The 15,778-nt window shown below is 45.5% G+C and overlaps 1 protein-coding gene across 8 annotated transcripts in view; it reads left to right on the top strand.

Annotated features, from left to right (window-relative positions):
* Positions 1–15,778, top strand: part of LOC121587995 (hemicentin-1) — a 188,369-nt gene that overhangs the window by 49,299 nt on the left and 123,292 nt on the right. For all 8 annotated transcript variants that reach the window (XM_041905427.1, XM_041905431.1, XM_041905428.1 and 5 more), the window contains exon 3: positions 12,284–12,413. In XM_041905427.1, the coding sequence (XP_041761361.1) occupies positions 12,284–12,413 (130 nt within the window). The remainder of the gene's footprint in view (positions 1–12,283; positions 12,414–15,778) is intronic.

Raw genomic sequence — 15,778 nt, 5'->3', positions numbered from 1 at the left:
TTACGTTCCGACGTATTTTCTCCGGCGTGAAAAGTCCTGCGAGAGTAATTCTGGACTATTATTTTTGCTCCCGCCCATTCATGCCGGTTGGCAGTATCTTAACCGGGGCAGTTTTTTGTTTTGCTTGTTTTTGTCTTGAAACATATTTTTTGCCGAGATAGCCCCATGGGAGGTAAGAAAACCGTTCACCTTAAATAACAAGAGCGATAAACAAGCAACTGCCGTGCGATTGGTGCAGAATAAGTAAGGTATTGGGTACATCGGTAGGTTTGCATCCATTTTTGTGTGTGTTACAGTTTTTCGAGCTGAGTTTAAAGGCGTTTTATTTAATGCATTTTGAACTTGCAATCAAAAATTTCTTGATTAAATGATAATTAATAAGTATTTTGTGAAATTGTAAACGATAGCGATGTATGTTTTTGAAATTTTTCAGATTACAATCAAGATAATCTTAATGATACATACAGATGTATGTATTAACAAGGTTACGAAATCTAACTGACAATCTTGTCCATTACAGTCGTATTATAAAAATAAAAGAACACTAACGTAAACTGCAGCCAAACTCACAATTTCTCCTAACATACAAACAAACAATCCGCTTAAAAAACAATAACAGTATGAATACAAACTCCAATACAACAAGCAAATAAATCGTTTAAAGCTAACCGTCAAGAAAGCTCCCGAAAGGGGAAAGCAGTCAGTCAGTTAGCAGGGCCAAAGACTAAGCGGCAAATAATCTTTTCCCGGATGACTCTTCGGTAGGAACAAGGAAACCGTAATAGAAAATCATGCAGCTTTCACATCTTATTGAGTGTTGCATGTTCGTGCTTAAGAAACAGAAAACATGCCCTTTCAACAATGGTTCGCTCCAAGAAACATCAAATGTATAGCACCGACAAAAAAAAACCCACATGTTTTTCATTTTGGAAACAAAGTTTCGGCCAAAAGAAAGGAAAAACAGTTGCATATTTATCACGGCAGACTGTTGTTGATAGTTTTAAGCGCCAAGCCAAGGTTGCCGGCAAGAAACGAACCATGATTTGTCACTCTCGTGTAGCAAACGAAAGCCAAACAATTGTTTCGCAGCTCTGCGCCTCTTTTATTCTCTCCTTTTCTCTTTCTCTCTCTTTCTTCCTGTTTTTCAAATAACAAAACTCAAGCTTCCGCCAGACAGCAGAGCGCGCAAAAAGTATGGCTCTAAAACGCCCAGCACAAAGTCACAACAACAGTTTAGTCATGGCAGCTCCAGCAAGAGTTGCCGGCTGAAATCGAGGGCGAGTAAATGGGTAACATTTATTAAAGAATTTCACTCCCAACGAGGGTCTCGCTCTTGAGCACAATTTAAAGCATCACCATGAGCGCACCAAAACAAGGTCCTAAAGTTACGATTTGCGCCACTGTTTGCGCCGCCGTCGGAAAACCAACTAATGGAAAAGGCGAATTTTCTGCGGGCCCATTAGCAAATTGAAACAGAAACATTAGAGCTCGTTATTTAAAGGATATTGTTGTTGTTGTTGTTGTTGTTGTTGTTATTCGGATGGAGAATGGTAGTGGTAAAGCAGCTTCCGGGGTTTTCTGGTCCAGGGAATTCACCCTCCACCCCCTCCTAGACAGGATGGGAGGCAAACTTTTAGTTTGTTTCACTTTAGCTGGTCATTTTTAACGGAGGCCGGCTTTTTTCGGCGCTGTAGCTCTTTAATTAGATATTACTGCAAACCCGGTAATGACCCTGGCGGGGGATATTAAGGCTGGGGGCAAACCGTTTAGTAGGCCATGATCGTTCGGTACTTGTCCTTGAAAACGGATGTTTTGCAAAAATAATGCCTATTAAGGGGGGGGGGCGTAGGAGGGCATGCAAGGGATAGCTTTTAAAGCTCGTTCGGTGTTTTGTTCATGGGAGCACTTTTGCAAACCCATTATTGAAGGCAGCAAATATTTTTCGACTTTATTTATGCTCGGGGAGGTTTCACTTTTCACATACAACCGAACTAAACGAAAACGACAAACAAATAAATTGTTTATTTTTCCCCTGGTAAGGAGCCGGCGTTTAGTTTGGGTAAAAATTGTCCACTCCATTAAAACCGGTAAGCCCTTCTAGATCGAGATAGTCATCTTGTACCGGCCAAGCGTACCCAGAATTTCGCCCACACGGTAACTGTGTTTCTCAGCTTTCGCTTTGCCTTGGACTCATATTTCAAGCTGGATTAGCACCTGTACCGGGCAAAGCCGTGCGGATAGATCGTTGCTGGGGCCCACTTTTTAGGGAGTTTTAATTAGCCCCGGAAGCAAACACCACCTACGCCTACCTGCAGTACGAGTCGCCACACCGTGATCATCGTGTGCTAGGCGCTGTTTTGCCGAACTCGAAGTCTTTGCTACTAAATTTACTCACACGTACGCACACACTCACACACACCGGCACAGGGTAGACGAGCCCGGTGGCTCCTCAGCACTGCTGCCGTGCCCGAAACGAAGCCGCCCTGTGGCCATTGTCGGTGCGCATAATTACTACGGTCGCTGAGGTTTCCCTGCGCTCATTACCGCACCACCACGTACGATGCCGAAGGAAAACAAATAAGATTCAAATTTAATTATTTCGAATTAGCATATAATCTTATTGCCACAATAATGCGCCCCGTAGCCGGATTATGCTGCGGGATCGTTTCCCGTTGGCAGCACCAGCACACAAACCATTGGAGCATCGAACTGTCACACCGCGTGTGTGGGGTACCCGAAGCATCGAGTGAGCAGTGGGCAAAATAGTACGGCTTTACCCGTTACACAAACGTCCGCACACGCATCTAGGCATGCTGCCGTACTGCCCGTCAGCAAGCTGTATGCGGAGGACGAAGCTGTCGACGCACTTGGACGTGCGGACCGTACATAAGAATGTGGTTGGAATAATTTCCCATCCACCGATGGAGCAATCGACCCATTTGCCAGGCCGGTCGATCCAGCTGTGAGCTCGCTCCATCACGCTGCTCCTACGCTCTCCAGGGTAAGCAACACACACACACCCTTTCGAACGACCATGTAACAAACAGCACCGAAACCGAGCGGGAAATATTTAAGACATTTCAATAATAGACCACCATGCTCCGTCCGACGACATGGCACAACCGCACCGAATGCAGCGGCGGAGCAGGGCGAAGAAGGTAACTCGGCGTCGTTAGATTGGAAGCTCGTTGTCCTTTTAGAAAATGGAAACCAAATGAACGAGCTCGACAGGTCCACGAGCTCGAGCCGTGCGGTGCGGTGAGGCTGATTGTATAAATAATCCTTACCAAGGTGATTGCTAACGGTTTAGCAGGAACAAGCATCGACCGTAGGGAACGGCAGTGTCTCGACCAAAACGATGGTTTGCTTCACCGTCTGCAAGACGGCAATTACGGGAGGGGCTGAAATTGGCGACAAGGTGCAAACCCCGTACCGAACAAACAGGAATTGGATCTAATGAATGTCTGGAATGTGGCACCCCGTACACCAACGTGTCGTTGAAAGGCCGACCCCCTCAGTTCCCCAGTTGAACGAGGGAGCAAGGTGGGACGCAAGGTGACACGGATACGTTTCTGCTCAGGTTCAGCAGCAGCAACATCGGTCTCCGTTTTGGCCCGAGTGATTACTTACCATTATCTTGTAAGACGCTGTCCGGAATGATTAGCCCTGCTGCCGAGCGTCCGGACGGGTTGGAATGAGGGTCGGAAGGAAGTATTTCCGGGACCGTAGTGCTCACCACCGTATGCGTCGCGCCCGGTGGGATTTGTGAGGGGAGAACACACACACACACACACGTAGGAGCAAAATTTTACAGTATTAGATTTATTTTCACTCGCGTGGGAGCGGTCGACAAGGGTATGTTTGAGCTTCAGGTGGGTTAGGAAATTCACTCTGCCTAAAGGGGTGGTGCCGTAAACAGCAGTTTAGATCGATTGAAAGACTGTATAAATTCTTCGATTTTCATGCTACACACAAGAGCATTCATGTTAGGATGTAAAATAATTACAAATCTTTAAGTAAAAATGTTCATGTTGTACACAATACTATTGCACAATATTATAGCAGAGGCTTTTACGATATCAGTCAGCTGAAGTTTGACACTTGGCTGCTGAAATCATCTTAACAAAGGTGGATAGAAGAGAAAGTAAATATGTAAGAGACCTTACATCATTCTAAACCCGTCAACCATTGGTTTTCGCAAACAAAACACAGCAAATAGAACATATTTCTTTGATTATTTTTCTATGTTTATTGAATTTGTAGGAAAAATAAGTCGTATAAACGAGAGAGTTGATGATTTTTGTAGTTACGAAATCTTAAATTAAGAAAGTAAGACTATCCTTATCTCGGCCGTATAATCCTTAAATATGTCGAGAACACAATTAATTATGCACGAAATTGACGAAAAAGTATTCGAATCACTATTTTTTACTGCAATACCTGTGTTCAATCCATGTTTAAATGTTAAATAAGATCTCGTAAAACCCAAAATGTGTTAATTGAATAAATGTTGCAGATAAAAAGCCTGGAAAAGTTGAAAAAAATAATCAATTATTTTAATCCTAGGAATCTTAAGTCAAGTGACGAATTGTCAAAATGCTCTAAATTTCGCCACCTGATCTTTTTAATCCACCTTGAGGCCAACACCCGATACAAAAGCATACGCAAAACCGATTTTCAACAAGCCACCGATTTTCAACCTAAATTCGTTGCGGGCGCTAGCAGGTTAGCTAATGAAGGATTGAATTACATGGAAGCATGAAGACAGTTCACATACATTGGAAACAATAAAAGCATGGTTGGGTATACAATCAGCATCACTACTTCATTAGAGGTGCTTAAATTGATTTACCCATCCTCTCACAAATTTAAAAAGAATAATTGCAGAGTATCGCGTTTCATTAGTGAGCAAGAAGTTGTGATAATTTTTGCATATTCTACTTGAACATGCTACCACCGTCAGCCCTGAACCATGATGGAGCGCTGATCTGACTCCCAATCAATCGAATGAAGAGTGGCATGTTTATACAACGCAGCATACATGAAACCAAACATTAAAAGATGAAAGCAAAACCTCACAAATCAAATCAAACACTGATGATGTTAAAATCTGGATTACGTACTACCTCACAAAGCTCCCTTGTAGGAGCTCAAACACATCTGCTATCTCTCTCTGTTTTGGCACCGTAATTAGTGCCAGTATTTCAGGATTATATTTTACGATCCCCCATTACAGCGGTGGAGAACATTGAGATGATCTCGTTCATGTGCTACCCTAGACACACACACACACACACACACAATCACACAAAGTATGTTGAATAATTGATAAATAATTATTCAAAACATCAAACTAAAATCCATCCAGACAGTTGGTACCATTGAACGTTGGCTGCAGTCAATGGGTGGAAAACTACCAGCAACAGGAGGGGTGAGAAAACTAATCCCGGGTAACAACTTCCAGCTGCCTCGTGCTGTGTGTTACAGTGCTGTGGTTTGTGCTTTTCCAACGGCACCGATTAGGATAGCGTTAGTACAAGTAAATTGAAGCAATCTTTCTCACGAGTGGCAATAAAAACCATCATCCTTTCATCCTCCGGCGCCGCCACACGTTGCTGCACGTTTCATCGTCAAGCTGTTGTGTGCAGGGGCCGCAGAGCACAACAATAAAATATGATGCAATTAAAGACAGCACAGTGGTTGTGTGTGTGTGTGTGTGTGTGTGTGTGTGTGTGCTATGGTAGATGTTGCCGTAGTGCCTTCTCAGTTAGATGTTTCACTCTGCACGAACCGATACTGTTGATGGCCTTCTTTCGGTGTACGTGTTTTGTTACTGTGCTGCTGCTACGGTGCTTGTAATGCGGCAGCCACATGCCAATCGTATGTGCTTTGTGAGTTTTCCATCTTTCGATGAGTGCTGCTTTCCCACCAGACCGAGCATATGTCGAGGCGCTTGCTTCGCAAGGGCAGATGAGTACGGCTTCCTGCACCAGCACACTGAAGGGGTTTTATTTTCTGCCTGCAAATACATTATTTAACACATCGTTGAGCAAAATTAATTGAATGTAGCAGTGCTTGAGCTGTGTCTGGTGCTAGGCAGTGCTTACTAGCACGGTTGGATGCTGTCGATCAGTACGTTTCCCTCGCCTTCCGCTGCCTCTGCTTGCTACATAACTGACAGAAGATGTGTTACCTTTTGAAACATGTTATAAAATCCACATTTTATGGAGATATAATACAAAGTTTAAAATGCTATCATCATAGCGAACGAAGAGCTTATTTGTACTGATGTTAAAACTGCGGTAATAGTAGGATTATTGAGGACGAAACATTCTCCAGCGCTTCAGGTTCTTTAGTCAGCAGAAACCAACCAACAGAAAACGCCCTGTTTAGAGCAAACGAGACCAAGCAACAAAGCCCAAAACACATCCATCCCAATCAGCTTTCGGACGTGGCCGATGAGCCGGAAGAAATAATGACCAGCAAACTGTGCGCGAGCGCCGGTCCCCGCGGGCAGCATAATAATGTGCCAACTTTCCACCTCATCAATCCTGCAGCCCTCTCTCTCTCTCCCTCTCTCTCTCTCCCTCTCTCTCTCTCGTTGTGTTTTGGTCCACCTTTCCGTCGCACTCGAGTGACCATCGATGGCATCTCCCGTTCTGAGGCCCCGGAAATGGAATGCCAAAACGTGCGCGTGGAAGAAAATGTGCACAAAATTGAAACTCGCAACGGGGGAGACCCTCCATTCCTTGGTTTCGGAAGTGTGTCTCATAATTTTTCAAATGAGAAAATGAATTCATTACACAATGATGGATGGCTCACTTTTTCGATCGTGATCGGGCTCGGCAATTTTGGAGAACGCTGTGACATTGCGAGAATTTCAAATTAGCACACCTTCGCGAGCATGGCCGAGGGAAACTTTGCATTATTTTTTGTTTAAAGCGAGCGAGGAAGTGGTTTTGTGTTCGGGGTGGCATGAATTGTAGTGTGCCCAAAAGGGACCAACTTAAAATTCGTTCCATGTACTGTGCCGTAAAGTAGATTTTGGCGTTGAGCACAAACCAAACAGGAGTTGTGTCTTTCCTGCGTGCTCATGGTGGCTTTCCATATTCAAATGGTTTATCGATGGTGTGTGTGTGTGTGTGTGTGTGTGTGTGGTTTATGTACGCCTCAATTTGCAACGTCAGCAATACAGTTTTAGCGCTTCAGCACATCTTTCTCATATCTAATCATTTCTATCGGCAATTTGAAACTATTTTTTTCAAACTCCGGGTTTCTTTGACTGGCGCTTGATTGCTTGATTTCATTTGCCAACCAATCACACCAATCAAGGCGTGAGAGCGTTGGCCACAAATCCGAGTCCGTGCGAACGATGCTGCCAGTGCAAACAAAGCAGGCACCGCTGCCTGGATCTGGCGTCTGCGCCAGCGTCCTCCGCCCCGAAAGAAACCTTCCCGTTCTGCCCGACGGATTCGTACACCGCACGGCGCAATCAGGCTAGCGTGGCGTTCCGGCGCCGAGGATCGCTTTAAAAGATCAAACATAATTACTTCACTAATTGAAGGCAAACACCGCGGGCCGCGTGTTGATGGCCGCCCCATCCTAGCGGGGCGTCAAACTGCTGTGCGAAACGTATTCTTTGCACTGTCCTTTCCGTGTTCGATGGAAGCGAAATAAACACAGGTACAGAGGTAGGGGGACAAAAAAAAAGGGAAGCACCGGGAAATGCTATCAGTGTAATCAGCAGCCCGTTCGCGCTCGTTTGCGGCGATTCCGGTCGTATTTTTTGACAATTTGATGCGCAAAATTAAATTGGGATCAATTTATCACCATCGGTTGGGTTCGGCAAAACGTGGCAGGGCGTCCGCTGTGCGCGGTCTGCGTTGTGCGTTGAAATTGACACAGGCATCACAGACTGTCGGCAACGCTGATGGAGGAACGTTCGCCGTTGAGCTACCGATAGTAAGCACAACAACAGCAGCAAAAAAACCAGGTCGACGAATGACGCACATCCATCGATCGGTTGGCAAACAGCAGCGTCGCGCTTTCGGCACGATGGCACTACACGGCGGTTGCACGGGACTAGCGGAGACAGAAAGAAAAATGGAACCAAGGCCAAAAAACCGAACCACACCCGCTGGAGAAAGGATTAAGGATTAAGCAAACCGATTCCATTGCCCAGGAAGCAGCCGATGAGACGCACTGGTTCCAGTCGCAAGCCACTTCCGGTTTGCACTGTTGACATTTAATTTATTCAAAGCTATTTATCATAATACGCCCGCGGTGGCCCACGGTGCTGACGGGCGACGAGTTTACCGTGAAGGAGCCTCCGCACGGTGTGTGTGTGTGTGTGTGAGCGCAGTGTTTTGTGCCCGAGCCCCGTAACGGATGACAGATTCCAACCGACCAAACACTCAACAACTCACCTTACCGCTCGAAGCCAAATCTGTGCTAACTGTGGGGAGAGGGGTGCAAGCGGGCTGGCGGAGGGACTGTTGGGATTGATGACAGAAAACTAACCGAATGACAAATATTAGCAATCTATTTGAATTATGTTTACCTTTGCCCCCCTACCACGTGGGCGATACACCACCCCAGTGGGCGATACACTAGTTCGCGCGACCGCTTTGCCTAAAAACAGGAAGCGCCGCACAGCTAATGAATGGCAATTAGGCATTTAATTTGGTGTTTCAATCTAAACTCCCGTACCCTTAGAGATAGCGTAAAGCTTTCTGTATTGGTGTTTTTTTTTCGTCTTTTTGTCAACATTGCTTTTGATGCCGTCAGGTGGTTGCGTGTGCGAATGTGACAATTAATCGTGTGATTCTAACCATTAGTTTTTGGCAAATGCAAACATTCGTATTAATACATGGTTCAGTAGGTAAGGATTTCAAAGATATGTTGTGAGGGTTTGGGGCATATCAAACGCTTTCTGGATATTTGTGGTAAATGGAAGAAGCCTTTGCCAACACATTATCACACGAGCATGGGACAAGAGCATTCCAATCCTTTCATTTGTGCTGAGAAAAGCACGGTGAATGAATACTCTCTTCAATCACTGTTGATTGGTAGATGAATATAAAATATGTTAATTTTATCATAATATTTCGTTTTGTTGGAGATCGTGGTTGCACCATTAATCCCAATATGAATTCCAACCAGTCAATGAGGCGTACATTATCTTCTTCGAACGATTGGTTACATACTTCTTAAACTATTTAAACGACAGATTTTGTCTTTCTTATACAAGTGCTATTTCCCCCAACCTGGTAGCTGAAACAAATAGAAGCTACATACAATTTACCCTGTCAATCCTGGATTTCTATTTCCATCCCTTCCACCAGGGATCGGATGATGAAATTTCTTCCCCGCCCACAAATCGACACCTTCCTAGAATGGGAGGATTATTGGTCCACCGTTTCTGCCGCCAGCGCTGGCAATTGTTGCTTTTGCTAATCCAATACAACCAGATGGATGAAACCGATTACCAGCCGTGCTCGGTCGATACCTTCCGTGTCAGATTTAACCTTTTTTTGTTTTGTTTTGTTTTAGCTACCGACAACAGCCAACAGCCTCTCCCTTGGAATAAGGTCCACTTCAGCCGATCGCTTACGCTCGCTCGGAGATGGCCTGCAGCAATGGCTTTATGCTATTGTCCAAGATGACAGGACAAACCTGCCCACCCTGCCCATCTTTCGCCATCCGAATAGCGCCCACCCAACAACACCTTACACCTCCACGGGCATGCTCAATCAAGCGACGGCATTCATTGCCTACCGTCCATCGGATTAGGGGCTCATGGGGACACTCGGACACCTTTTGTGCAATAATATTTATTGTGATTAAATATAAGTCACTTCCAGGTGGGCCAGGTGGATCAGGTGACAGCTGGTACCAGCTGCCCGTTTGGCTTTACCATCGTTTACCCATCCCGCCCACGGCACGGTGCGCCACCGTGTCCATCCTTTGCTCATTTTGCTGGCTGGTGGTTTGGAGCTGTCGTTCCATGGCGCTTGGAAAGGGAGGAAAAGTCTCTTGTCTGTACTGTGCCCTATCTGCTTTGTGCTGTGCTGTGTTATTTTGTAGCTTGTCCCCCGGTGGGTGAACTTGCTTCCGTGTAGCTGGCAGATGGGAGGAGCCTTCGCACACACCCAGTCTCCCTTTTTTTTCTCTCCACCCACCCACCATCGATCGGACAAACAGACGGCACGGCACTCATATTTCATCGCCAGCATCATACTGCAGCAAGAATTAACAGGCTGACATTGTAATCTACCCATCCACAGCGGGAGGGCGTGTAGCTAGGCCTTCGCAACTGTGGCTTTTCGGAGTTGGTTCGTGCACGGGAGTATGTTTTTCCATCAGAGAGGGAGAGAGAGAGGGAGAGAGAGAGTAGGGAGAGAGAGAGAGTGAGAGAGAGAGAGGGGAAGAAAGCGACCCACTCCCTAGCAGAATATTTCCTCCGTACTGTGGATCAAGATTTAGATGCCGGAGCCGTCAGGCGGATCAGCCTGGGGAGAGGAGGTTCATTCATTCGCTGATGATAAATTTGTTACATTTTGCGTCTACACATTTCCCGTTTTACCGGCTTTCGGGCTCCTGCCCGCTGTGAATGGTTTACCGCAAAAGCAACTTTTAAAACATCATTTTCACTTAACGAGCCTGTCGGGAAAGATACACGCTCCCCTGGCAAAGTTGGTCCGCAGTTGAAAGACCGCAGACGTTTTGATCGTTTAGGTTTGCCGATAGGAAATTTGTTTGCCGGTTGGTTCGCCAATTTTACCTTTCAGAAGATGGAAAAATTGTGGGGGAATTGTGGCGCAATGTATCGAAGGAGCAATTGTTGTTGACGTGGACGTTTTGCTGTAATTGTTTTTGTTTCCCAATTTTAAAACAACTGTGGAAATTGCAGAATAGAATACCAGGTGAAAACAGTGTCCGTGTTTAGGTGTTCATGTTATGGTTCTTCTTATAACCATGGAAAATTGAATGTTGAATCGAAAAAAAAAACATTAGTTGTGTTAAATAGCCGGTCTGGTGGTACAGTCGTCAACTCGTTCGACTTGACAACATGCCCGTCATGGGTTCAAGCCCCAAATAGACCGTGCCGCCATACGTAGGACTGACTATCCTGCTATGAGGGGAAATCAAAAAGTCACTGAAAGCCAACCCCACAAGTGGGTTGGCAGGGCCTTGACCGGCATCGGTTGTTGAGCCAAACAAGAAGAAGAACAAGAAGAGTTGTTTTAAAACAACATTTACGCATTTCAATGCGAGGCTTAGATAGCTCTGTGGCTCTCCCAGCAAGCACTGTTTTGTAGCCTTTTGAAAACGTTTTGAGGTAAGCTGATGGATCATTCATAAAAAAGCATTGCAATGGATGCAGGATTGCAATGGAACGAAAAATTATTTTATATTGAATTCTAGCTAGAAATTGGTTTAAAAAGCGATGCTTTACCGTGCTGAGGATGAAACAGGAATGTCATACGAAATATTACAATTAATAGATATTCCAACTACCTCAGCTTTCATAGCATATCATCATAACAATCGATAAAATGGCAAATTTGGGGCAGACATTTCTGTAGCAAAAATAGTACGATAATGGACCCAATCCCAAAAGGTCCGAGCCTAATGATAAGTATCGCTATGATTGCTACGAACATCGAGAGGAAACATTATTATCATCATTAGGCACGACAGCCAAATGGACATCCCCGTGCGGTGCCATTCATCAATCGTTGCTCGGAAAGGGACTTTCACGGTCAGGCAGCTCGTTTTATCTGCCCCATGTAATGAGCAGTTAGTTTGACCTCGCATTGATACTTCCGTGCCAAAGCGTACTGGCGTATGAAAGGCCGAACAGAGAATGGAAAACCTTTCTCGGTGCTTATCATTCAATCAACCAACCATGGTGACGCAAACACACACACAGCCACACACAAATACACGCGGACAGGTAAAAAGAGAAGGGAATTTAGGCTTATGCTGTCCACGTGGCCCACGCTTTGTTTTGCGAGAACAATCACCTTTAATTCGACCTAATTAATAGCGGACCAGTCGTGATGGATGGGTTTCGAGCATGTCAATGGTTATATTTATAAAGCACGTAAATTGAGGTTGGAGCTCTTTTTTTTTTGTATGTGTGTGAGAGAGAAATAGAAGAGCAATAACATGCTGTAGAGACCAGGACGGAGGTGGAAGCTTTCCACTCGCAAACGACCATGCTCACTGACCCGGTTATTTAATCATTTCCTTTCGCATTCCCTGTCCATCGTTTCAGATGTGCCGACTCACCTGGAGAAGGTGCTGGTCAACGAGACGGCCCAAATCAAATGCGACGTCTCGTCCAATCTCACGAACGATCGCATCCTGCTAGTGGTGTGGTACAAGGACAATGTGCCGATCTACAGGTAAGCTTACAATGCGATATTAAACGATCTGAATGCAAGGCGGGCACACGCAAGCGGTTCCACATCAAAAGACGAAGCAATTTCACCAACATTTCCACTGATCGGTATCGGAGTGCAGCAGCAAAAAACATTTCAAACCCCCCACTAAATGGCACAACTAATCTCGTTGCACACTTCAAGGTTGGTGCCTTTGACTTGATTCGTCGCAGCGGAAACGCGTATTGACGATCGTTCTACTCTATGGCCCTCCGTGAATCTTCCCGTGAGTTTGCAAACCATTTCTCCGGGAGGGTGCCCGTGAGTAAATATATTCATGCGCTTTTGCCCGCTACCGACGCTATTACGGTGTGGCTGGTTTGTCTTTGGCCAATTCGTGGCCTTACCGTTGGGTGACATACACACACAAACACACACACAAAGGTACCGTAGAAATGTCTTGCTTGAAACCTTCTTATCACGTTGATCTCTGGCTGCCGTTCATTTTGCGCTTGCCATTTTTCCCTTCCACACCCTGCTGCCGTTGACGATGGTGACGAAATGATCGTAAAATATTCAAACCATCAATCTTCTCGTTTTACACGACCGAACGAGCCAGCCCGGTGGCCGTGTCGAATGAAAAGCGTCAGCGTTTGGGACGCCAGGCAATCGGGCCGATAAACCCGAATCGCCAATTACGTTCCCGCTGGCGTACGGGCGCGGGTATCGCAGGAAACGCCATACTTGAAGTTAGACTGGAACCAGAAAAAGGAAGGTTAAAACTCCTACACAAACACACACACACACACACACACACACATGCGCGAAGCACCGTCGTACACTGCTGGATGGGATGACAATCTCGATATTCGGGGCAGGGGGACAAGCATGGGTAAAAATAATTTACATATCGATAACTTTATCCAGCGCATCGTTTCGTTCGTCGTACTGAGAGAGGAAAATTCCGGTTTTTTTTATGTTCCACCACCTACAAAACCATTGACAAAGTCGGTAGCAAACAGGTTCGGCAGCTTGGGACTGATGAAAAGATCAACACATTCAAGGGCGCCGTTCATAGCAGCCAAAGAGAAGAGAGGGAGAGAGCGAGAGAAAAAAACAGAGAGCTATTCACAAAGCTATCACAGCCACTTTACCATCACCGAGCGCCGGGGTGAAAAACAATTTTCAATCTAACTACCATATTTCACCCCGCCCGGCCATCTTTCCTTCGCACCGTTGCTCCGTGCCATGTCTAAGCGTTGTTTTTGTAGGAAAGTGAAGATGAGTGTGTGTGTGTTTTTTTTTTTGCATAAAAATCTCACATAAAAATACATCCATGCATCAGCCCACACCGAGCAGCTAACAGTCTGTGAGAACGGGGAAAAACGGTTCCCACAGCCCCACCGGTACACACTCACACACGGATCCACGGATGCACATGCTTTGCGTGGGCCATTGCCAGTAGGCAGCGTCCTTAGCATAAACATATCGTCTATTTTCATAATAATATTGAGTAAGAATAGCATCAAACACGTACCCGTAGCCAGGCAACGCTCATGTACGCACCTGGCAAACGAACGTTCCCACCCTGCGGAGCGTTCAGATTTTTAGCCCAACGCCCAACGGGGTTTCCTTTCCCAGTGCGCACAAAATGCGCCCTCTCTTACGCTCTCTCTCTCTCTCTCTCTCTCTCTCTCTCTCTTCTCTCTCTCTCTCTCTCTCTCTCTCTCTCTCACTCTCTGTCTCACTCCACTGAAACGCAAATTGGATTGGATATGTGATGAGGATCGCAAACAAGATTCTGCTCTCCGCCATGCGTGGTTGAAATACGCACTGGTTGCCTTTGGTTGGTATCGACTTCACGTGTGACATGGTGTACAAGGAGTAGAGGCAATGGAATGGAAGGTGGTTGGTGGGCTGGGGGTGTGATACTTGTGTATTCATAAGTGATGGCTTTGCATAGAATTTGTGTTGCTACCTATATGCTGCCGATCGTTCTACTTCGCTTGCCCGTGAGGAACTGACTTGGTTGTTTCGTCAATCTAATGTGTAAGCTTCTTCGTTTTAGGCGGTGAAAATGGGGCTGAAAAGATGCTTTTGGTGTAAGGGTAGATGTATGCATATCTAATATTTAGCTTATAGCAATATAAAGCATTTTGTTCAACCTGCAACTGGGTGTTGTCTAGGCAGCTTCTGGAGCAGCTTCTGTAGGCCTAATGTTATTTATATAGATTTACTAAGCTCTCTTGTGATATGTTTTCTAACATTTATGATTACTAATTGAAAATGTAATTGGAGTAGCCATTGAGAACTATGAAACGTTAACCATTTTTGTCTATGCATCGAGTTATCACTAAACATAGCATAAGATAGAATGATAATTCGATTAAAGTTTCACATCCTACCACGAAAAGTAAAGTGTACACAGGTTTCAAAGTGGAGTTTCCCTGCACCACCAAAATCATTGCTGTTCCGTTCCGTCTTTAATCAGCAATGTTTGGTGCCGTGACCAGGATTTCGTACGCCCTTAAAAATGACACACATTTCAGAGCTTTAAAGAGTAGCTTATAACACGCTCCTTGGCGCGAGGAAAAAAAAATACGCAATCGTCAAAGCCAGCACGAACAAATACATGGCCATGGCGTACATCGTAATCTCCCTGGAACATCCTGGATATAAATTTTCATCCCGTTGCACGCCGCCACCGACACGACGGGCGAAGAAAAATAACACAGGTCGTCGTGCGTCGTTTGTTACAATCCATTGAGGGGAAGCAATGGCAGCCAGGAATTTGTTTTTTCGTTCGAGCCTTTCCCCCCTCACTCGCCATCGTCTACCGTCGTCTGATCGATCGTCTACACGTCGGACTATCTTTGCAAAGCGTCGGAGCTGCCTCGTTTTCGATGGATTCGTTTTTCGAAGGCTTTTCAAACGGCCCCCCCTGCCCAAAAGTAAAACGCAAAGTAAGTGATAGTGATATTGAGTGGCTTTCACACAGACACGCACACACTCATACAGAACAGGTTACCCCCACTCTATCTTGCTGTACCGTTTTTCACATGCAATAAGGGAAATGCTCTTAGCTGCCAAGGAAGCTCGCCTGAAAGTGCTTCACTCAACCTTGCTTGTTCCTGGCTTCTTTTTTGTGATCGATGACGAAAACACGACGAGCTTCTAAATAAATGGATTTGTTCGCCCTCGGTTTGTGGGCGTGCGGGAAGATCTTTCGCTACCACATATAAGTCAAACATACACACATACACACATCTTGCACACACACAGACATACAGACACAAAGGTACACAGACGCATGGTAAAAGGAAGCTCATCGGGCCGGAGTGCCAAGCGGATGGATTTGAATATGTTTATCGTGCGGAAGGCACAGACGG

The sequence above is a fragment of the Anopheles merus genome, chromosome 2R, assembly GCF_017562075.2.
Source record: "Anopheles merus strain MAF chromosome 2R, AmerM5.1, whole genome shotgun sequence".
Taxonomy (NCBI): Eukaryota; Metazoa; Arthropoda; class Insecta; order Diptera; family Culicidae; genus Anopheles; species Anopheles merus.
The sequence above is the reverse complement of the archived record's forward strand: the minus strand, read 5'-3'. Positions and strand labels throughout refer to the sequence as shown.